General features: G+C 41.0%; 1 protein-coding gene across 12 annotated transcripts in view; it reads left to right on the top strand.

Moving 5' to 3' along the window:
- Positions 1–24,120, top strand: part of dennd1a (DENN/MADD domain containing 1A) — a 723,976-nt gene that overhangs the window by 663,123 nt on the left and 36,733 nt on the right. For 6 of the 12 annotated variants that reach the window (XM_072488417.1, XM_072488415.1, XM_072488421.1 and 3 more), the window contains exon 20: positions 19,175–19,234. The exons of 5 other annotated variants lie outside the window; for them this stretch is intronic. In XM_072488417.1, the coding sequence (XP_072344518.1) occupies positions 19,175–19,234 (60 nt within the window). Of the gene's footprint in view, positions 1–2,238; positions 2,901–19,174; positions 19,235–24,120 lie in introns of those variants that run through there. One more of the 12 variants, XM_072488427.1, reaches the window with a different exon arrangement.

Genomic DNA, 24,120 nt, shown 5'->3' with positions numbered 1-24,120 from the left:
AATCGGGTAATCAAAGTGTTTTCTTTTAAAATAATAATCTTTCCAACACATAGCCAGTCTCAACTTTTCACATTTTTAAGCAATGTATAGCCTGGTAAAACATTCGCTAAATCTTATTATTGCTGAATATTCTTCGTAGATTCTGATGTTTTGAAATTTTTTTCTATCGCATAAAAGGAAAAGTAACTGATTTTTGTGCAACTGTAATTAATTCACCAAGTAACCATAATCTTGTATTTTGAAATAAATACATTGGCACAAGAGTGCGATTGGATTTCTCAAAAGACCTGTCTCTGATGACCTCTGAACACATGCAGCATATTGTCATGGTTAGAGAGCATCCCAGCAGTAAATACTCAAAACAGCAAATAATACAGCAGACTGTACAACTGAACTCAGATTGCCTCTGGCTCAGTCCCAATCCATATCTCTAGAGTGATCCATTATTATTATGTAATCCTTGACTGAAAGTTTCGCTAGTTGTTGAGCTTTTCATCAAAATATTTACCACCATTGTCATTATAACATGGAGAACACTTCACATTTTCATTTTCAAAGTACATATTTATTTGAGTTTTGGCAGAGAAGTTCAAGAGAAAGTTAATTCTAAATTTTAGTTTGTAATGTCTTGGCAGAAAATGTAGCGGGTCTGATTAGCAAGTTTGCGGATGATACTAAGAGTGCAGGAGTTGCGGATAGTGATGAAGATTGTCAGAATGCAGCAGGATATAGATGGGCTGCAAAATTAGGCACAGAAACAGCAGATGGAATTTAACCCTGACAAATGCGAGGTGATGCATGTTGGTAAATCTAATTCGGGTGGGAGCTATAAAATAAATGGCAGATCCATCAGGAGCATAACAAACCGAGATATCTGGGCGTACAGATCCTTAAAAGTGGCAGCACAGGTGGAAATGGTGGTAAAGAAAGCATACGGCATGCTTACCTTCATCGGATGGGGCATCGAGTATAAAAGTTTGCAAATTATGTTAGAATTATATAGAACGTTGGTTAAGCCACATTTGGAATACTGTGTCCAATTCTGGTCATCACACTACCAGAAGAATGTGGAGGCTTTGGAGCAAGTACAGAAAAGGTTTACCAGGATGTTGCCTGGTATGGAGGGTATTAGCTGTGAGGAGAGATTGAATAAACTGGGATTGTTCTCGCTGAGGGTGACCTGATGGAAGTTTATAAAATTATGAGGGGTATAGATAGCGTGAACAGTTGGAGACACGAGTTCAAGGTGAGGGGGAGATAGGTTCAGTGGAGATGTGCTGGGGAAGTTTTTTTACACAGAGGGTGATGGTGGCCTGGGATACACTTCCAAGTGAGGTGGTTGAAGCAGATATGTTAGCGACCTTTAAGACTTACCTAGATAGACACATGAACAGACAGTTCATAGAAGGATACAGGCGGTTGGTCTAGATAGGACACGTGATCGGCGCATGCTTGGATGGCCGAAGGGCCTGTTCCTGTGCTGAACTGTTATTTGTTCTAAATGGCTTCACAACAACAACTTGCATTTATATGGTGCCTTTGTCGTTGTGAAATGTCACAAGGTGTTCTAGGTGTGGTATCCGGGGAGAAAAAATTGACATCTAAGCCACATATAGAGATATTAGGGTCGATGACTAAAGGCACAATAAAAGAAGCATGTTTACAGAAGCATCTTAAAAGAGGAGAGGGAAGTTGAAAGTTGTACAGAAGAGATTTGCAGAACTTAGGACCTGGACAACTAAGCGAACAGCCGCTCAAAGTGAAGTAAAGGAAATTAGGGATACGCAAAAGACCAGAATTTAAGGGTTTCGGAGCTCTTGCAGGGCTGTAGGTTGAGAGGCGGTTACAGAGGTAGGCTGAGGCTGGACCAGGGAAGAATTTATACACAAGAATTTTAAACTTAAACCATTCTTGAACCAGGGGCTAAGGCATACACCTGAGTACTGCAGAGAGTTATATTTGCGTAATCAACTGTAATGAGAATGAAAGTGCTAATTCCCTGCCCTTTTTCATTTCTAATTTTATTTTGAAGGGCTAAGTGATCAAAACACAGTATACAGGTATCTTTGGTAAATTGTTCGCGTTCACAAGTTAACACGCCCAGTAAATGCAAGTCCTATCCACAACCTTTAAAATGAACTGTAATCGATTTGGAGTCTCCCGGAACTGCCTTTTAAAACAAATGGGCATTAACGTGTTGCAAAATATGGCTGCTGAGTCATCTGCCTTATTCTATAGATTTCAACTACCACACCATCCGAAAAGACTAAGAAGTGTCAATAATCATCGCCTGAAACCATCCAAAAGAGTATCCTGAATTGAATGGATCTTTTCAGAACAAAAGATGATGATTGTCTCAGATCGTCACGATGAATGTCTCTACACAAAACCCCAATTTGGCTAATTAACTTGAGCGCAGCACCATATTTGAAATGGAGCCGTGAAGGACCGTGTGGTAAAGCAGCTATATGTTGGTCACCATGTTTGCAAAATTAACTGAAGAAATGCCTGCAGAACAAAGACTGCAGAGACAGCAGCAGAACAGACAACAAAATCTATCCATATATTAGAATTGGAGACTGCAACATTTTTAAGGTCTCCCAACTTGTTCCTTTTCTGTGCACACAAAACTCAACTGGTAACAATACTACAAATAACCAACATCATGATCTGCTGAAAATTCATTTCTTCGAAGGAATCTTGCACTAATCCTGAAGTACAACTACAAGCATTGAAACCACCTAAACTACCCTTCAGGATTGAAAATACCTTCACTGGGTCTGAAATGCTTGTTGTTTGTCCAGACTAGCCACAGGCGTCTAGGGAATTTTCACAATAACTTCATTGCAGTGTTAATGTAAGCCTACTTGTGACACTAATAAAGATTATTATTACATGAATTACTAAGGTGAATCATGACTTGAAAAAGTGAACTCCTCTCTTTAACTATATTTTTCCTTGAGTAAGTGTGAGAGTGGTGATTCAGTGACGTAGCATCAGACTTTTGGGGTGAATGCATGAATAGATAATCCTCTGTTTAAACCCATGGTAACGGTAAAATCATCAAAGTCCCAGATGGCTGCTTCCTCTTTTGAGGGGGTGAGCTGCCTGGTGGTGATTTAACCTGAGGATCACCTCCCCTCAGGCGAGGGGCAAGGTTGAGAAGGCGGGGCCTTCTTGGATAACCTCAGCCAATACAGGAATTTAACCCATGCTGCTGGCCTCGCTCTGCATCACGAACCAGCTGTCTAGCCAAGTCTAGCCTGCTGCTGATTATTCAAATTGATCACACACTTGAGGTCAGAAACACACACACACATCTTCCTTTTCAAAACATACTGATTGTGGACAGCAAGGGAAGGAAACAAGGGTTTCAGTTCTCTCTCGCCTGTGTCCATAACAATGGTTAAGGTGAACACTGCGTAACGGGATTTAAGTACACTTATTGTTGTGAGATACCAAGAAAAATCAGATGAACTTCTGGCATGTGTAACTACTTGGTGTATGCTAATTAGATAGATGTAACTGCTGGCAAGTGGGAGAGAGAATGTTTCCAATGAAAAGTGCTTCCTTTTTTATATATCCCCTGATCAGAGATTTAAGTGAATAAATTCTGACAGAAATGATCCTCTCTGAAACATCCTTTTGTGGAGTTCCTCTGCCTGCATATATATATCAGTAGATAAGCTCTGCTAATATTGGACAGGCTACTTATGTATTGTTCTTGCTAAATGTGGTTGAATACCACATGATTATATTAAGACTGATCAAGTCTCTTTGATCCAACAACATGCTCCGGGGTCCCGGGTTCGATTTCCAGCTGGGTCGCTGTCTGTGTGGGGTCTGCGTGTTCTCCCTATGTCTGCGTGTGTTTCCTCCGGGTGCTCTGTTTTCCTCCCAGGTCCAAGGATGTGCAGGTTAGGTGGATTGGCCATGCGAAATTTCCCTTAGTGTCCAAAAAGGTTTGATATGGTTACGGGAATAGGGTGGAGGTGTGGACTTAGGTAGGTTGATCTTTCCATGGGCCGGTGCAGAATGGCCTCAAAGAACAAAGAACAAAGAAATGTACAGCACAGGAACAGGCCCTTCGGCCCTCCAAGCCCGTGCCGACCATACTGCCCGACTCAACTACAATCTTCTACACTTCCTGGGTCCGTATCCTTCTATTCCCATCCTATTCATATATTTGTCAAGATGCCCCTTAAATGTCCCTATCGTCCCTGCTTCCACTACCTCCTCCGGTAGCGAGTTCCAGGCACCCACTACCCTCTGCGTAAAAAACTTGCCTCGTACATCTACTCTAAACCTTGCCCCTCTCACCTTAAACCTATGCCCCCTAGTAATTGACCCCTCTACCCTGGGGAAAAGCCTCTGACTATCCACTCTGTCTATGCCCCTCATAATTTTGTATACCTCTATCAGGTCGCCCCTCAACCTCCTTCGTTCCAGTGAGAACAAACCGAGTTTATTCAATCGCTCCTCATAGCTTATGCCCTCCATACCAGGCAACATTCTGGTAAATCTCTTCTGCACCCTCTCTAAAGCCTCCACATCCTTCTGGTAGTGTGGCAACCAGAATTGAACACTATACTCCAAGTGTGGCCTAACTAAGGTTCTATACAGCTGCAACATGACTTGCCAATTCTTATACTCAATGCCCCGGCCAATGAAGGCAAGCATGCCGTATGCCTTCTTGACTACCTTCTCCACCTGTGTTGCCCCTTTCAATGACCTGTGGATCTGTACTCCTAGATCTCTTTGACTTTCAATACTCTTGAGGGTTCTACCATTCACTGTATATTCCCTACCTGCATTAGCCCTTCCAAAATGCATTACCTCACATTTGTCCGGATTAAACTCCATCTGCCATCTCTCCGCCCAAGTCTCCAGACAATCTAAATCCTGCTGTATCCTCAGACAGTCCTCATCGCTATCCGCAATTCCACCAACCTTTGTGTCGTCTGCAAACTTACTAATCAGACCAGTTACATTTTCCTCCAAATCATTTATATATACTACAAATAGCAAAGGTCCCAGCACTGATCCCTGTGGAACACCACTGGTCACAGCCCTCCAATTAGAAAAGCATCCCTCCATTGCTACCCTCTGCCTTCTATGGCCTAGCCAGCTCTGTATCCACCTTGCCAGTTCAGCCCTGATCCCGTGTGACTTCACCTTTTGTACTAGTCTACCATGAGGGACCTTGTCAAAGGCCTTACTGAAGTCCATATAGACAACATCTACTGCCCTACCTGCATCAATCATCTTAGTGACCTCCTCGAAAAACTCTATCAAGTTAGTGAGACACGACCTCCCCTTCACAAAACCGTGCTGCCTCTCACTAATACGTCCATTTGCTTCCAAATGGGAGTAGATCCTGTCTCGAAGAATTCTCTCCAGTAATTTCCCTACCACTGAAGTAAGGCTCACCGGCCTGTAGTTCCCGGGATTATCCTTGCTACCCTTCTTAAACAGAGGAACAACATTGGCTATTCTCCAGTCCTCCGGGACATCCCCTGAAGACAGCGAGGATCCAAAGATTTCTGTCAAGGCCTCAGCAATTTCCTCTCCAGCCTCCTTCAGTATTCTGGGGTAGATCCCATCAGGCCCTGGGGACTTATCTACCGTAATATTTTTTAAGACACCCAACACCTCTTCTTTTTGGATCTCAATGTGACCCAGGCTATCTACACACACTTCTCCAGACTCAACATCTACCAATTCCTTCTCTTTGGTGAATACTGATGCAAAGTATTCATTTAGTACCTCGCCCATTTCCTCTGGCTCCACACATAGATTCCCTTGCCTATCCTTCAGTGGGCCAACCCTTTCCCTGGCTACCCTCTTGCTTTTTATGTACGTGTAAAAAGCCTTGGGATTTTCCTTAACCCTATTTGCCAATGACTTTTCATGACCCCTTCTAGCCCTCCTGACTCCTTGCTTAAGTTCCTTCCTACTTTCCTTATATGCCACACAGGCTTCGTCTGTTCCCAGCCTTTTAGCCCTGACAAATGCCTCCTTTTTCTTTTTGACGAGGCCTACAATATCACTCGTCATCCAAGGTTCCCGAAAATTGCCGTATTTATCTTTCTTCCTCACAGGAACATGCCTGTCCTGTATTCCTTTCAACTGACACTTGAAAGCCTCCCACATGTCAGATGTTGATTTGCCCTCAAACATCCGCCCCCAATCTATGTTCTTCAGTTCCCGCCTAATATTGTTATAATTAGCCTTCCCCCAATTTAGCACATTCATCCTCGGACCACTCTTATCCTTGTCCACCAGTACTTTAAAACTTACTGAATTGTGGTCACTGTTACCGAAATGCTCCCCTACTGAAACATCTACCACCTGGCCGGGCTCATTCCCCAATACCAGGTCCAGTACCGCCCCTTCCCTAGTTGGACTGTTTACATATTGTTTTAAGAAGCCCTCCTGGATGCTCCTTACAAACTCCGCCCCGTCTAAGCCCCTGGCACTAAGTGAGTCCCAGTCAATATTGGGGAAGTTGAAGTCTCCCATCACCACAACCCTGTTGTTTTTATTCTTTTCCAAAATCTGTCTACCTATCTGCTCCTCTATCTCCCGCTGGCTGTTGGGAGGCCTGTAGTATACCCCCAACATTGTGACTGCACCCTTCTTATTCCTGATCTCTACCCATATAGCCTCACTGCCCTCTGAGGTGTCCTCTCGCAGTATAGCTGTGATATTCTCCCGAACAAGTAGCGCAACTCCGCCTCCCCTTTTACATCCCCCTCTATCCCGCCTGAAACATCTAAATCCTGGAACGTTTAGCTGCCAATCCTGCCCTTCTCTCAACCAGGTCTCTGTAATGGCAACAACATCATAGTTCCAAGTAGTAATCCAAGCTCTTAAGTTCATCTGCCTTACCCGTAATGCTCCTTGCATTAAAACATATGCACTTCAGGCCACCAGACCCGCTGTGTTCAGCAACTTTTCCCCGTCTGCTCTGCCTCAGAGCCACACTGTCCCTATTCCCTAGTTCTCCCTCAATGCCCTCACCTTCTGACCTATTGCTCCCGTGCCCACCCCCCTGCCATACTAGTTTAAACCCTCCCGTGTGACACGAGCAAACCTCGCGGCCAGGATATTTATGCCTCTCCGGTTTAGATGCAACCCGTCCATCTTATACAGGTCACACCTGCCCCGGAAGAGCTCCCAGTGGTCCAGATAACGGAAACCCTCCCTCCTACACCAGCTGTTTAGCCACGTGTTTGTCTGCTCTATCTTCCTCCTTCTAGATGCTATATAAATAAATGTTGTTGCAATTTTAAAAAATATTTTTATTCAATTTTCCATTTTATAACAAATGATAATATAAGCACATTAACAAACAACCCAAAACTGTCCTCCCCAAGCCACCCTAAGCAAAAAGACCCCCAAGAAGAAAACCCCCCTAACTCCCCCCTCTTCTCACCCCCCCCCCCCCCCCCCCCACTTCCTCCTCCCCCACCCCTTCCTCCTCCCTCCCTAGCAACTAACAGTGACCAGCTCTTTAAAGTACAGAATAAATGCTGCCATCTCCGGTAGAACCCCTCAATGGCCCCCCCTAACGGAGTACTTGACTTTCTCGAGGTATAAAAACTCTATAAAATCCCCAACCATACTGAGGCAATGGGCGGAGAAGCTGGCCACCACTCCCCCTGTATGCAGCTCCAGTAGGCCTGACACTCCAAATATGGCCCTCAAGGGCATCAGTTCAATTTGCAGAATCGCCAAAATAGTGCTTTTTTTAAAAAAAAGAGACCCAGAACTTCAAACGCTTAGTTGTTGCAATTATAAGACATGGAAGAAAGGTTTAAATGAGGACGGCATGGTGACACAGTGGTTGGCAGTGCTGCCTTACGGCACCTAAGACCAGAGTTCGATGTTCGTGTGGAGTTTGCACATTCTCCCTGTGCCTGCGTGGGTTTCACCCCCACAACCCAAAGATGTGCAGCGTAGGTGGATTGGCCACGCTAAATTGCCCCTTAATTGGGAATAAAAAAATTGGGTACTCTAAATTTATTTTTTTTAAAGAAAGGCTTTTAAGCATCATTAATTTAACAATGGCCAGCAGCACATACAGTTCTGGTAAACCTTCTGATATAATACGAATACAGCACTCTCCTGTACCTCGCCTCTCCAAAAGAATAAAGCTCAATAGCCTGTCACTCAAGAAACCCTGTGATGAATTAAAAGCTATTTAAATATTCATAGAATCCCTATAGTGCAGAAGGAGGCCGTTCGGCCCATCAAGTCTGCACAACCCGAAAGAGCACCCAACCTTGGTCCACCCCCCATCCTATCATAATCCCACCTAACCTGGACACTTGCGGGCAATTTAGCATGGCCAATACACCTAACCTGCAAATGTTTGGACTGTCAGAGGAAACCAGAGCACCCGGAGGAAACCCAGGCAGACATGTAGCCATCTGGGATGGCCACTTCCAACTACGTACTGAGAAACTCACAAAACCTGGCGGGTAAAATGGACAAGCCAAGACTCAGGCAGGCTCAGAGCCTGAAATGTATTTGTCAGCAAAAAGTCAAGACAGTATCAAAACTCCGTCCAATTAGCACTTTAATAGGCCCGATTAACATTTGATGGCCCATCTTCACCAAAACAAAGGACTGGTTCGCAAGCAACCGGGACAGTCCCAGACATTTTGGCGCCACTCCCTGTTCAAGGGAAACGCAAACAACGAGGTCAGTGACCGCTTGGGACACGCCCAGCCATCCAGATCCCCGCCCACTTACTGGCTAAGGAATCGAACGGATTGATCAGGGATCACCCAATTAGTAAGGCCCAAATCGAAGGACCGCCCAAAAGAGTGCGAAAACCCCCCGAGTATAAGAAGAAGAGTTTGCCATATGTTCGCTCTCTCTTGGCCTTGGTCCCCCGGTCACAGCCATCGCCAATTGCAGCAACACCAGAAGCGAGTCCAAGTTCAACGCCCGCTACCAGACGGATGAGCCCAGCTGAGCAGCAGCTACTCCTTCGAACCCGAGAGATCCAGAATTGAACAGCGGCCACTGTTTTTTGACCTAAACCGGGTGCCCGAAGTTAAGTACAGGTTGTCTTAGTTGATAGGTGTAGTTAACAAGTAGTGTTTATGTTGCATGACTAATTGTGTGTAAATAAAGTACACTTGACCTTGAACTAACTAACTAACTGGTGTTTGGCTCTTTGATCGATAGCTGGTTGAAACTTGTGGTATCATTCGATACGTGGCGACTCTTAAGCATTCGGACATAGATGACATACAAAGAAGGACAAACTCACTGATTGCCATAATTGGAACAGAGCCACAGAAAAGACAGAGTAAAAGAAACTCACAACAGACACTGGGAGAACATGCAAACCACACAGACAGTCATCCAAGGCCGGAATTGATTCCGGTTCCCTGGTGCGGTGAGGCGGCAGTGAAATGAAATGAAATGAAAATCGCTTATTGTCACAAGTAGGCTTCAAATTAAGTTACTGTGAAAAGCCCCTAGTCGCCACCTTCCGGCGCCTGTTTGGGGAGGCTGGTGCTAACCAATGTGCCACTGTGTCCTACTTGTCTTATTCAGTTTTATCCTTTACATGAAAATAATTTTGTATGGAGTTATGCTCTTCAAGTCAGGGCTCAATATTTCTGACTGAACCATGTGCACTTGGCACTTAGATATTGATTATGGGCACATTGGCTGTCATTCCTGACTGAACAAGACATTTTTTTTCTTCTCTCCAACTTTTTCAAATCTTGCCTTTTCGAGTCACCCAGAAAGAAACAAAGGAGCCTATTAAGAGCTCCCTCGTGCCCTGAAAAAGTTCTAACCTATAATGTAGTCCATCAATTATGAATGACAAATGTGAATGGTATTCAAAGCTAGCTTTCTTAACAAAAGTGTGCAAGTTCTGAGAGCTCTAACAATGGGGCAATTAATTACAATTTTAAAAATTGTTTTGTGCATTAGTATAGTCCTAAAGTTGGGAAAGCATCATGATGATGTTGAGAATTTCACTTTATTTGTTCAAGCTGTAAGACACTATATGGGAAACGATGAGGAATTTTTCTATGTTCTAATGCATGGATTGGAATAAAGTTTTAGAGAAACAACATTGTCCAGTGATTTATTTTTATTCATGACTGCATGGCAGTGGTGTGTGAGTTGAGATGACACTGGTAAAACCGCTTGGAGTTTAATATCAGGCTACACTTAATTTATTACTGCTTTGTAATAACCTCCAGGCCGTTCCTTCTCTGTCATGGGGGCAAATTCCTGGAACTCCCTCCTTAACAGCACATGGACTGCAGCAGTCCCATGAAGGTGGTCAACATCACCTTCAGGGTAATTAAAATTTTTAAAAATTGGTTATTATGTTAGATCAGATTATGATGGTTTGTTTAACAGTTTGTTAACCAAAAAACAGTATGTGATTATACTTTATGGGTGAATTTTATTTTTCAAGCATAAAATGGTGTAAAGCATTCCAATTCAGCATGCATAGAGCCCTTTTTTTTAGGCATTCCAGGTGGCGACTTAAAACAAGCATGGCTCCTTGGCACTTTGTCATGGTCAATTGGAGATAGGCAATAAATGCTGTCCTTGTGAGCGATCCCGTGAATGAATATCAATTTTTTAAATGTTAATGAGGTACCTAATGCTTCTTGAAGGACCCTTCTACAAAATTTGTTATTTATGAGTAGGATAGGTGTCGGGCCTGTCCTGTTTAGAATTCTTTCCCCGCGATAGCCAAATAAACGTCTTTGTTTATATGTTTTTAAAGTAATAAATGCTCCTTCCACCTCCGCAGTCCTTGCAACTTACCCTCTCTTCACCCCGCAGCATATTCCCCATTGGCCACTGCAAGCCCCCGTTCTGAATCTTTAACAAATAGCTTCCGCCAGCAAGGCAAACATGGTGAAAGTGACTTTCTCAATGGCAAGTTGCCTGTAGAGAAGGTGACTGGCACTGGCAGCTCACCCCAAACATGGTTCAGATGTATAATGGGTGCAGACAGAAATCTACCCTGTGGTGTTTACAGAGATTCTGGATGGATCTGCATCTAGCTTGTTCCCAGTAATAAGAGACATGTGCAGTCATTGGTCCATTATGGCAGCACGGTAGCATTGTGGATAGCACAATTGTTTCACAGCTCCAGGGTCCCAGGTTCGATTCCGGCTTGGGTCACTGTCTGTGCGGAGTCTGCACGTCCTCCCCGTGTGTGCCTGGGTTTCCTCCGGGTGCTCCGGTTTCCTCCCACACTCCAAAGATGTGCAGGTTAGGTGGATTGGCCGTGATAAGTTACCCTTAGTGTCCAAAATTGCCCTTAGTGTTGGGTGGGGTTGCTGGGTTGTGGGGATAGGATGGAGGTGTTGACCTTGGGTAGGGTGCTCTTTCCAAGAGCCGGTGCAGACTCGATGGGCCGGGTGGCCTCCTTCTGCACTGTAAATTCTATGATAAGAGCTTTGGAGCTGGAATAGTTTCTCACAAAAAGATATGACTTCCGACCAGTAAAAGTCTGAAGTTCCTTTATCCATTGAACCACATTGTAATGATTTCCTTACCTCTTTTGAAAACTAGTAATATAGTGCGGATATCAATATAAATGTTCTCCTCCAATGTTCTATTACACAATTTATATTTAAGAATGCAAATTTTGAAATCGTATGTGTCCTGAATATAACTTATCACAGGTTATTCTTTGAAGTATTGGCTTTAGCATAACTTAGTAAGGCTTATTGTTTGGAGGCTGACTGTTTTAAACGTCAATTATTCATAAATGTTACATTCTTTACTATTGACACAAATGTAAACTTGGTAGCAGTGGAATTGCGCAATCTTACCTTAGATTGAGAATGCTAGGCCGTCAGCTGCCTAGTTCTTGAGAAGTTAAAAATTATGCAAGCAGTCATGAGCCAGAGGTGCCCTTGAGGGTTTTACTCTCTGAATTTCCAACAGTTGCACTTCGTTAGGAGCCTGGTGGTGTTTAATAAGGAGGTTGGACTGCTGGCACCTCCACTGCTTATTTGTTCTCGGAGGGCTCCAGGGCTGCTGCAGTAAGCAGATCGGCCAGAGCTGATCATTACAAGGGCATACGTTGCCATGAATAAAAATGTCACAGGATTTCTGTCCTAAGCAGTGGAAAATGTCATTCCTGTCAAACAGATATTACAGGACTAGTGTGTAGTCAGTACAAATTGGTTAGTTGCATGTTCCCTGAGTTTTTGACATTCGTAGATTAAGTCTGAAGAAAAAACAATGTTGACCTATTTATCTGTTATTGCTGATGTATATTCTTTTTTGCATGAAAAAGCATTTGTCAACTACTAATTAAAAAATTTTCAGTAAAAAGTGAAGTAAGGTGATTTGTTCATGCTGACAGCAAGTATTTGACTAACCAATACAAGTGGGATATTGCAGGTGCTTTCTGTAATATCCCATATACTGATAATGATACATTGATAATGAGATTTGTTTTTTAATGGCTCACAGTTTGTCCAGCCAGGGCCCAGCGTTTTGCCTTCTCTGTGACTAGCTGAAGGCAGAGGAATCCATAACATTTTTAAGTTAATTGATAAAAGTATCTTTGTCATTTGTCCTGAGCAGGCCTCGATATTAGCTGCTGGACATTAATGAAGTAAATCGTCTTGAGGTACACGTGACACCTCGCACTCTGTTTCCTCCAGAAACATACCTCCTGCTGATTGAGCTTAAATGAGAAAAAGCAAATGCGGAATACTCATGGTCATCTTCCGAGCTCATGGAGAGTGTATCAGCAGATTGAAGTTAAGTGAGGGGCAAGGAAAGGAAGTGTCAAAGCAAATGTGATGCTACTAAAAATTGCAAGCTAATGTCAGAGAAAAGAATGCATGCAATTTATTTTCTTAGGAGTGAGTCTGGTTGGATCCTTTGCTTGCATTCTCAACAGCGTTGTCGATGTGCATGGGTTGCATAGCTGGTTTTTGATGAGGTAATATGGTGAATATAGTGTGAGCTCAGTCTCATGGCTGTGTTTGTTTTTTCGATCACCCAGCATATTAAGAGGCTGAATTTTGCATTTAACTTCCTATTTTCACAGTATTTTCACGGTAACTTCATTGCAGTATTAATGTAAACCTACTTGTGACAATAATAAAGATTATTATTATTTGTGGTTAGGCAAAATTCTAACCGTAACCAGTCAATTTCCATTTTGGATGTTGACTTGATCTACTATTTTTGGTATTTTTTCTCTCCCTATTTTTTAACACTAAAATTTGCTTTCATTTAATTAAATTGGAGCTGTGCTATTATTTGTCAGAAGATTTAGTGCCCGGTGAAGATTGGATGCTTGAGTTTCTGGCCCATGAACACCAGATTAGTTTTCTCCTGTTGCTAGGTGCTTGCCTCTGTGACATAAGTCAATAAATCTTGCCCCCAAACCAGTCAAGCAGACCAGAAAAACAAAGCAATTCACTGGTGAAATTTCGTTGTAGTGGGGCATCTAATGGCAGTAGCCGTTAGATAGACTTGCCCTCCCATGTTTAGATTTTCACATTTGTTTCGTGGCATGTTCTGAAAATGAGAACTGAATAGTCATCAGGAAACTAGGGCAACTCAGACCTGAGTGACTAACACAAGCAACTGTGAATCTCCTTAGCTGGTCACATTGAAGAATTGTGAAATTAGCAGCCCATGGACTAAAAGGGAAATGTGAAATAGAATTGCATGAATTCAATATCAAATCAGGTGCAGAAAGAGGGGAAGAAACGCCAGCCTCAGAGAGAGAAAAACAGACAATGTTAAAAGAAAAATGTAAATTTTGCATTTTTAGATTCCCCAACAACAATCAAAACTTGAAGGAATGAGACTTCATACATATAATAGTTTATATTCATTCCCAGAACGGTTGTTTGGCTGTCATTAATACCTATAACACTGTTAAAATGGTAGTTAGACTGGGATAGACAAGACTTAACTTTCGGTAGCAAGTTTTGTTCATATTTATTGTGCAAATACAACAATGTCATGCATTTCAGTAGTGAGCAGATAGTGAGATATCGTTTTCGTCAAGCTAACTGTGGAATGGCGCAAACTCGATGGTATCATTTGGATATTTGAATTGAACACACATGTACCTCTCACCTGAAGTTGCTGTTTTATTTGTCCATAGATAGCAGCAAATGCCATGAACTGCCTGTTATTTTTACAAGATAATTTGAGCCACTAATGTGTAGCACTCCTCAACTGCTGCTGATTCTTGCTACAGATATAATGATTTGTGCCTATTGCACCTTTTGCCTCACTGATATGAACCCTTGGGCTTTGGGTTTCACAGAACTAAATTGCAGGATGCCATCTTTTCCCAAGGGAGATTTGGAGGTACCATACCACACACATGCTCAGTCTCATTTTAATATTAAAATTTTGTTGAAAAGCATCCTATTCTAAATTTTACATCTTTGAGCAAAGCCCTGCTCACAGCATTTGCTTCACCCATAAAAGTTGTACGAGGCTTACACTGACTGTTTCTTAAAGGGGAGAGGTAGGTTTTTTTGATACAGTTGTGGGTTTTCATATATCCTTTGTTGCATGCTGTACTCTCCCTGCCCCGTTGGGTTTTCTGTGGAGTTCTCTATTTTTGCATTTCTGGGGTATTTCCCCACTGGTACTTTGCTTCATTATTTTTGATTTGGCATGCAAACACACAGGAAACAGAAAAGAAAGGGGGGGAAAAACCTATCAAACTGTAACTGTGTAATATTCTAGGGATAGAAAAGAACCAGAGGGAAAAATTACTGCTAACTCAGGAAAAATACTGGAAAATTCCTCATTCCTGAGGCAATCACACAAGGTGGCAGGAGACTGTAATAACCTATTACTCTCATAGTCTCAGTTAACCAGTTACTTATCCTCAATAATTGAACTCTTCGCTTGAGAACCTGTCAAGTTTTCTTTTTATCTTGCACTGTACAAAGGGTTGAGCATCGGATGGTTTAGAATGAACTACATAATTGAAATGAGGGACATGAGTTTCTGAAGCTATATATGCTGAGTCATTTTGGTCATGTCTGTCAGTGCCCAGGGACTTGCAACTATAGACCCCCTCCACGTGTATCTTGGACATGTCAGAGGAGAATTTTTTTTCGTGCCACTTCCACGTTACTGCTTTAATCACTGACCCCCTTGCATTCAACTGACACCAGCACTTTTGCTGCAGGTTGGTTTTCAGCTCCTAAAAGAGCCAACTTGCCTTGGTGTACCTCCAACAGGAGGGCTCCTAAATTTCCAATTTCAAGAGGAACATTATTGCTCATCTCCACAGTGCTTTTCTGAGCAATTGTGCGGGAGGTGGTGGCGTAGTGGTATTGTCATTGGACCAGCGACCCAACGTAAATACTCTGGGGACCCAGGTGTGAATCCCACCACATTTGAATTTGAATTCAAGAGAAATTTGGAATTAAAAGTCAAATAATAACGATGAAACCATTGTTGATTGTCGTAAAGATCCATCTGGTTGATGAATGCCCGTTAGGGTATCCTTACCTGGTCTGGCCGACATGTGACTCCAGACTCACAGACCATCCTCTGAAATGACCTAACAAGCCACTCCGTTCAAAGGATAATTTGAGCTATAGTCTTGTTTAGGGAAATTAGGGAAAATGGATTCCGATTATGGCACAGCACACTACCTGTTCTACTACCATGTGCTCCACCAATTTTACAGGAATCATAAAATTACAGCTGTATTATTTCAAAGTAAATCCACTTAATGGTTGGGAGTTAGAGTTGCCAACATTGACAACAGTGTCAGGTGAATGGCAGGCATTTTTCCATGGAGTGAGAAGGAAAATTAAAGGTTAATGCTTGTTGGACAATTATGTGCACCTCTACCGGGTGTCAGATTGCAGAAGGCCCCTAAGTTGCTTGCATTCTGTGATGGGGTATTTGCTGGGAGCAGAAGGAGTACAGTGAATCGCCCAAAGATGTCAAAGACATCTGAGGAAATTATATAGGATTTAAAAATGTAAAATGGATAATCATTCTCCTCTAGCATCACCTCTCATACCTCTACTTCCTAAAATATGAATCACTTTCATCAAATGAAAAGGCTGTTTATAGTGAATATAAACTCAACCTCGATATCGGTATCTATCTATTTGTCATAGTTACTTGATGTTTTAGTATTGTACTGTGCTCCTAAACAAATAATGGACATTGCTGAAATAATTAACCTTCATGTCTAAATTTCTTTTGACTGTTGCGCTAAAAAGGCATAATGGAGTAAAAACCAGAGCAGATCTATAACATAGCTGAATTTAATTTTCATTGTTCCAGAAATTTGAATGATCTGAAATACAATCCTGACTTTTGTTTTAATATAACACACTTCACTGAGTCTCTTTGCTATTAGGGCTGTTATTTGGCACTACTGCAGTGACCGTGATGCACAGACTGAGGCAGATTACTAATAAACCCTTTCAAGCATCACTAAAAATAGAATTTTTTTTCTTCAGGTTTTATTGGTAAGCTGCTCATTGTAACAATTAATTAAAATGTTGCTTGAAATGTATGACATGGTATCATTTCTGTCATGTAAATGTAATAAATGATTTTTTGCATAATTCTAATACTGAGTTTATAAACCAGAATAAAGCCTACAGAATCGCAACGCTCCAGGTCATTTGCAAAGATGGAAATAAGGAGAAAAAAAACGTATTAGCAATTTTATACCCAAAATATAGCTTTGTCCTCGAAGGGCTTTATTAAATCCAGATGAAATCTGACCCTTCGCAGTTTGTGGATGAAGTCCCAAAGCATCGCTGGGGGGGGGGGGGAAATAAATCTCAGACCATTCCTCCAGTAAACTTATGCTTCATTTCCTGTTGGGCTAAATGATTGTGTGAAAATTATATTTCCACCTGTTTGTATTCAAAGCTCTCTGGATTATTTTGCAACATAGAATGTTATTAATATATGGGAACATTAAAAGACATCCTACTTTGGGGGGAAATTAAGACTACACATTCTCTGGAAGAAAGGTCTCATCCTTTCCTTAAGCTAAATAATTTATTCTTCCAATCACCTTGGATAATTAAATTGGCAATCATTACGTGGTTATTTTGAGATGACATTCTGATTTTCTTTTCATCCTTAAATGGCTTGTTTTTAGTCAAGTTATTTGAAGAAGATATTGAGTTAAAGACTTTACTTTTAAAAAAGAATGTTCAAATCTAATGAATGATAATTATGGGATTTGGGGAAAATGTACATTTGTTCACAGTATAGTTTGGAATTTAATGATCTCTGCTTGAGTGAATGTTTGTTGCAATAGTTTATATTTTGTTGGTAATTGTTTGCATTTTCCTATAGCAAACGTTAATGTACCGGGATATAGTTGAAATGCAGTAACTTTTGGTATTTAGGTCAACAGACCAATAACATCTCACTAAAAGCATTGGGATGATCAATCAGTTATTCCGCCTTTAATGGTGCCACTGGAAGCTTGATATTGGCCTGATTATTGGAAGAGGTTCCTGTTGTATGGCTAGTACTACAGATTCTTTAACCTACATCTCAACAATCAGACCTCATTTTTCTTTACTATCTAAAGAACTGCGTTTTTGACAATGCAACCCTCTTCACTACTGTCTAGGGTATCAATATAGATTTTGAGGTCAAACCCCAGTAGGATGAGGTTCTACTTTACCTTTTCATCAGTACCCAAAGTATCATTGACACAAGATGCAGCATAACTTGGAAATCAGGTCAGTGATTTGACCCCCGAGTGTACTCTCATGCTGTGTACTATAATGCATCCCTGGTGTGAAACTATATTTTAAAGGTTTTCAATTAGCTCAGTGGATGCCTGATGACATTCTTTAAACTTGAATCATCCAGGCTGTACTCACATTAAAAATCAGCTGCTTGGAAAGTAAAACCCAACCGTCTACTTTTAGCTCTAACTTGAGTTAAACCTGCTGCGCTAAGTTGCTCAGAGCATTATCGCTCAGATTTGCCTCACTTGACAGTCACCTTTGCACAGATGCCACAGGACTTCAGCTATATAACTGAAAACACAATCGGGATGCTGAATAAGCATGTGTCCCAATGACTGTGCTAATTACCATGCTACAGTTCAGGAAGATCATCCTTTTCCCTGTTGAGGAGTATGCGGTAGAAGTGCACTTTTTGCATTCATCTCGTTGGTGTTAGGTTGGAAAATAATTGCAGGACGGAGCAGGGGGAAAAAAATCACTTCAACATGGGAATCTGCTGAAATTGGAAACTGTTTTGAGCAAAGTGAAAAGAAATGGGCCATGTATCCACATTAAAGACTAGTCAAGGACCAAATGAAGGAAAAAATTGAGGTGGGTGTGAATTATACATGATTAAAAAGACCGGTCCATGTTATCTTTGTGAAGGTGGAGATGATGCATTCCTACATTCTCCATCCTTGATACTAAACAAGACCACATTATAGAGGAAGACTACATCAATTTTCTGATGTAAAATCTTCTGCTTTCCCCAGATGAAGTGTTCAGCAGTGTCTTATAATTTTATTATGGAAAACCAGCATGTGCTATTACTGTATAGCTTCCTCGTATGAATATGGGGTGTACTGAATGTCAGCCCCAGTAATACAACATGGTGACATTACAATTGACAGGCCAGGCTGTATCGCAGGAATAGAACAAAATCCAAATAAATTTAGTTGAGGAAAGTTTCAATCTTTATTTGCACAAAACTAAATAGATTTAAATCATGATGTCTGCAGGATCTACTTAATTTGATGAGTACTGTACTTGTGATTTGAATAAAAATAATTGTCGAGCTCTGCAGCTTTACATGGAAGTGGAATGTCTCACAAAATTATGTATATATATGTAAGAATTTCCACTGTGGGTTTTGACTGTTCGGTTCTTTATTCCTTTCTCTTGCTCCATAATTAAAAATAATGCCTTTTTGAAAGTTGGTACAGGATAAATTATTTTAAAATATGTATAAGTTTGTTATAGCGAGACCCTATTGTGTCAGATCAGATTCTTGGTATGAATACACGTTTCTGAGATAATGAACTCTCGACATGTGCAAATTTCAAACTAGTATTATTTTATAAGTTGCTTGCTATGTTTGTTTTTATTTTAATTGAATTGAAGGATGCTTCTGTTCTGATGTTTAAGTTTCCACTTTGATACAGCCAGAGAGAGTCCCTCCACCTCGCCCTCCTCCTCCAAAGATAAACAGTTCTACTTTGCCCGTGAGTAGACAGAAGTTGTGTGTATCTCCTTAAATATGTTTAACACCACCTTAGTTGCTTTGCTGACTCTACTTACCCTTTTCTTCAGTTTGTGTTATTTGGTCTTGCAACAAGGGGTTGGACCTCTGCTCAATTTTCTCTCAAGACAGGTGTGAAACTTTGCTTCTTTCTTTGTCCAGTCCCTAATTCTTCCTTGTGTTTGATTTAACTTGGCATTAGGATAGAGCCATGGCAGAAATGTTGCTCACTTAAGGTGTCACAAGAACCCTGGGTAACACCAGTGCAACTGATAGGGAACTCTTTAACACCTGGACATAAGTCTCTAACCTCAAATGCATGCTTGGATTTGGCACTTTATGTTTATACGCAGGAAACATGCATGTTGTACATGCTCAGAGGTGGTCTAACTTTTCACTGGGCTAATTACATATTTGTAACCTTCAATGATCGTAAGGCGTGCAGGTTTCTTAAATAGCTCCACGCTGCTATATGCATGTGGCTCATTTCAAGGGGTATTTTGTGGGGGATCTTATGCAGGTGTTCGCCAATGTTTTCCCGTTTCTCAATGTTCAATGTCCTTTTGGAAGGCTAGTCCTGTGACGTGACCAGTGCGTTATAGAAGGGAATTCTGCACACTCAAATGACTGCAACAAAAAAATGCAGTTGATGTGGTGAAGTAGTGTGTTGCTAATCAAACAAAACACTCTCAGAGTAACATGACACATGTTGACAACGATTCCTCCACTCAAAAACTCCTATCTCAATCATGATGGACAGTGGAGCCTAAATTATTCCTCGCAGGGAAGAAAGGAAAATCAGCTTGTTACAGAGTGGTGTAATCCGAGGTGTGGAAACAGGTCATCTGTCAGCTTTTCAACTGTGGAATGATGCCCAACAAAGTAAGATTTAAAATAACTTGACCCCAAAAAATAAGTGACAGTGAATTAGAAGTTGTGTGCGCTGTCACACAATTCAAATGATGGACACAACATGTAAGTTAAGGAAAAACTGTTCATTTCAGCACGCACTGTTGTCTTTAAGAAGTTTTTACGGTTTATTATCTGGATGCAAAAAAAATCCCAAGAAATATCATTCCTCAGTCATTTTAGCCAATTCAGATGCGTAACCAAAAGCCAGTGCTACCCACAGTGGCGTAGAAGAAAATTATAGGCATTGTCAATAATTTTCAATATTGATTTTATCTTTTGTACAGTAACCCATTTGAGAATTATACTGCCTTAGAGAATCATTAAGGAATGTGTGATGCTCAGCAAGGAAGTCACAAGCAGTGAGCAGAATTTGTGCTAACCCATTAGCTGTAGCAATGGGGAACCAAGCATATTAGCTGTCTGGAATAGGGACATGTTTGACCCTGTGCCCTGGACTCTGCAATTTGTTCAATCCAAAGGACCAAAAGGGCAGTTGCACAAATATTAGCTGAGATTTGATTTGAAAAGAAAATCAAAAGCCAAAATAGTATCAAGTTTAAATTTTTTAAAAGATTAATGGGACTCCTGTCCTTCACACAAGAGATGTCATTATCATTGATATTTGTTGTTTGCTCTGGTGTCTCAGCCAGCATTGGATTTTCCACATTCTGCCAACCCTAATACAGATCGCAGCAGAGCAAATGCTATGCTTCTGCAGTGTCATCACATCAGGATGTATAAAAACATTCTGATTTATTAAGTATGATATCGGGGGGTGGAATCTATGACACCTGCACAGGTATGGTACCTAGTTTTGTTTCAAACAGGTATAGACTGCTGACTTTGTGTATTGTTACAGAAGGTCTGAAAATGTAAAATATATGAAAGTATGATGGGCCTTCAATTAATGGTGAGAGGAATGAGAGCCTTCTTTCCACAGCAATCTGTTTTAACAGTTTACCTTTCAGTCGTATCATCAGAAATGGCAGACAGCCTCGCTGCACCCAGATCTTTTTGAGCTCTGTTTCTGCATTTATATGCCTGCCGCATCCCATTAATAACTTTTTTGTTTCACACACGGTTTTAGGAAATGCTGTAGAGTCAGTGCTGAGGTTTGGAATTAAAATCAAACAAGATGAGGAGAAATGATTGAATTTTGTTAAGATCATAGTCATTCCTTGTTGACATAAACATTGCATTCACTTTCCTTACTTCAGCGTGGCTGCTGTGAACATAAAGTCAATTAGTTATGCCAACTCTATAATTCACCTAATGAGGTTGTATTAAAATATAGTCTACCTGTTAGTAAAAACATTTTGTTTTATCAAAATAAGTGCAGGGTGTGGTGCAGAAAGTTTTCAAATCGATATTAATACCAATGAAAATTATATTAATTAATCATAAAGATAGCACTTAATGCAGTGTACACAGCAATCCTCCATGGTTTCAGGTCTTACTCACATATCTCCTTTTATAAGTAAAATTCATTTGCATTTTTTACATTTAAAGATGCTCATTTTGTGCTTTATCAGCATTTAAAGAGTCCTTAGAATAAATTGAATCTCACCACACTGGTGTGTTACTGAGTTTATGTTACTTGTCAGAAAGGACTCATTGTTCATTGATGCTGGCACCTCTCTTCATATACAGGGCTTTGATAATCCTGACATAAACCCAGTGAGGTATGGTGCAATACCCTACACAAGTTAAATCATTACCATCGTGTTTAAAAATAAGTGATATTTATTTTCATATTTTAAAACAAAAATATGCCTTGTGATTATAGATTTAGTCATGATTAATCACTGCATATTTCAAACCTTTTGGAAGCACAAATTTGTAATCTAAAAGTGCCATGTTATTACGTTGCTGTATGCATTGTAGTTGCTGCTATTTTGAACAGAAGCTTGAATTTTATGTTTAATGATTAAATGTGAGCAGTTGGGTCTAAAGCAAATTCAGCTTTGCCCAGTTGGATTTGTCAGGTTCAGAACACTGTAGGGAATCGGCTTTTTTTTCTGACTTTCCACTGAAGTCCCTTTAGGCTATGGCTCCAATCCTTTTTTGCATTTCTCCCCAGATATATCTGGTGTTGCTGACACTAGTGGGGTAATCGCTGGCTTTTCAAAGCTCTGGCGGAAAGGTGAAAGTATTAGCAGCACGATGACAGGCAAGCTTCACGCATCACCTTCCAGCTCAAGCTTAATTAAACAGCGTCTTTTCTCTTTTTTTCCTTCTTCGTTCTATCATCCCTAATGAAGCGGTCTTTTCCATCGATCCTGCTGATTGCCAGGCCTCTCCTTTTGTTTGTTGGCACTGAGCCATTCAGCTGCGGTCTGACAGCTCAGCTCTGCTAATTAGCTCTGTTGTTCTTTTCCCCCATGTTTCTCCCTGTTGCAAGTTCAGACAAACTTGCCACAAACTTAATCCTTCTGTTCCTACCAGTGGGTTCACATGCTTAAGCTGTCTCTATTGTGTGGAAGGGCAGCTTTGTCTGGGGACCGGCCTCCTCCTCAGCAAGTTCACAGACTGACCTGTCCTGACCCCTTACCTCAGTAGCACTGGCTACACTGAGGTCATCGTTTGAATGCCCTCCCCCTTGCTGCTAAACTTTTGTTGTATTCTGCACAGAGTTAAATCAATGAATGCTTCAGTTAATTTCTTTTGTTGTTTTTCAAAATTATGGAACATCGGTGAATGTAGAATGGGACTTTTTTCCACAATTGATGGAATATTGCTCGCACATATTTTGTGATTAAGATGAGCATTAAAAATAACACTGTACATATCTTGAACATTGTGCCTGATTCTGTTTGTAACTTCATAGATGGTCTATGGTTTTGCCTTGAACAGCAGTGGTCATTACAACCAACATTCCGATCAGTAAATCTGAGAATATAACTTACAAGCCCCTGGCACTTATCCTAAAACATTTCCCGGGTTTCCAGTACAACAATTCCCAAAAAGCAACATCTGTGGAATCTATACTGTTACTTCTTCACGTTGAGCCCATTAATCAGAAGTTGCTCTTCAATTGTTTTAAACCAGCTGTAATGGTTCATTCGGGGAGGAAAAAACTTAACTGAAACATCTAAGTATATTTAAAGACTGACATTATGTTCCATTTTGTGTCGGTCAGTCATTGATAATCCCTTTTGTTATCTTGTCTAGCTATAAATTTAAAAAAACTAGCCCAAAGCATCTGACAGACAAAACAGTCAGGGAACAAAATGAGGCACAAAAGAAGCCAGCAACACAGCAGTTTCACACCACAGTTGTGGTTGTGAAATCATGTTCACGAGTGGGACAAACCACCTTGGAGGGGGGATGATAAAAGCAGTGCTTTCCCCTTTGAGTAGCACAGAGCCATTGGTATGAGACATTGTGAAGGAAGCAGCTGGTTGAATCCTGGATGTCTGAACAGTTATGTAAAGAGACAGAAACAGGTTGGGTGGCGGGGGGGGGGTTGAACAAAATCGGTAAGAATAAAAGAGGCAAGCTATTTAGTGATGCCATATTCAGAATCATTTGATCTATATTTTATAGACTGTAATGGTGTTAAAAGTTGTTTACTGGCTAACAGCCATTTTATGCAGTGTTTGTATATTTTTGGCAATAATTGTACCTTTGGATGACATTCCTCAACATGTTTCAGCCCAGCAGCACCACATGCTACTTATTAGTTTTTTAAATTGCCTTTAAATAGCAACTGTACTAGGTGATAACATCCAAAAACCTTGGTTCCAAGACTTTTCTGCTGCAATATCACCAGTTTAAAGCTGCTCTGCATTTCAGCCGAATATAAATCAACTCTCTGTACTGTGGCACTCGCATCCCTTACATAAGCTCCTGCTCATTGAAACAAAAGGCTTTGCGTTGATAAGACTACATCTGGGTGTATGTATTTACAATTCCAAAATGCAGATGACTGTGAATGCAAGTATTGCTCTTCAGTAA

Source organism: Scyliorhinus torazame, chromosome 22 (assembly GCF_047496885.1).
Source record: "Scyliorhinus torazame isolate Kashiwa2021f chromosome 22, sScyTor2.1, whole genome shotgun sequence".
Taxonomy (NCBI): domain Eukaryota; kingdom Metazoa; phylum Chordata; class Chondrichthyes; order Carcharhiniformes; family Scyliorhinidae; genus Scyliorhinus; species Scyliorhinus torazame.
The sequence above is the reverse complement of the archived record's forward strand: the minus strand, read 5'-3'. Positions and strand labels throughout refer to the sequence as shown.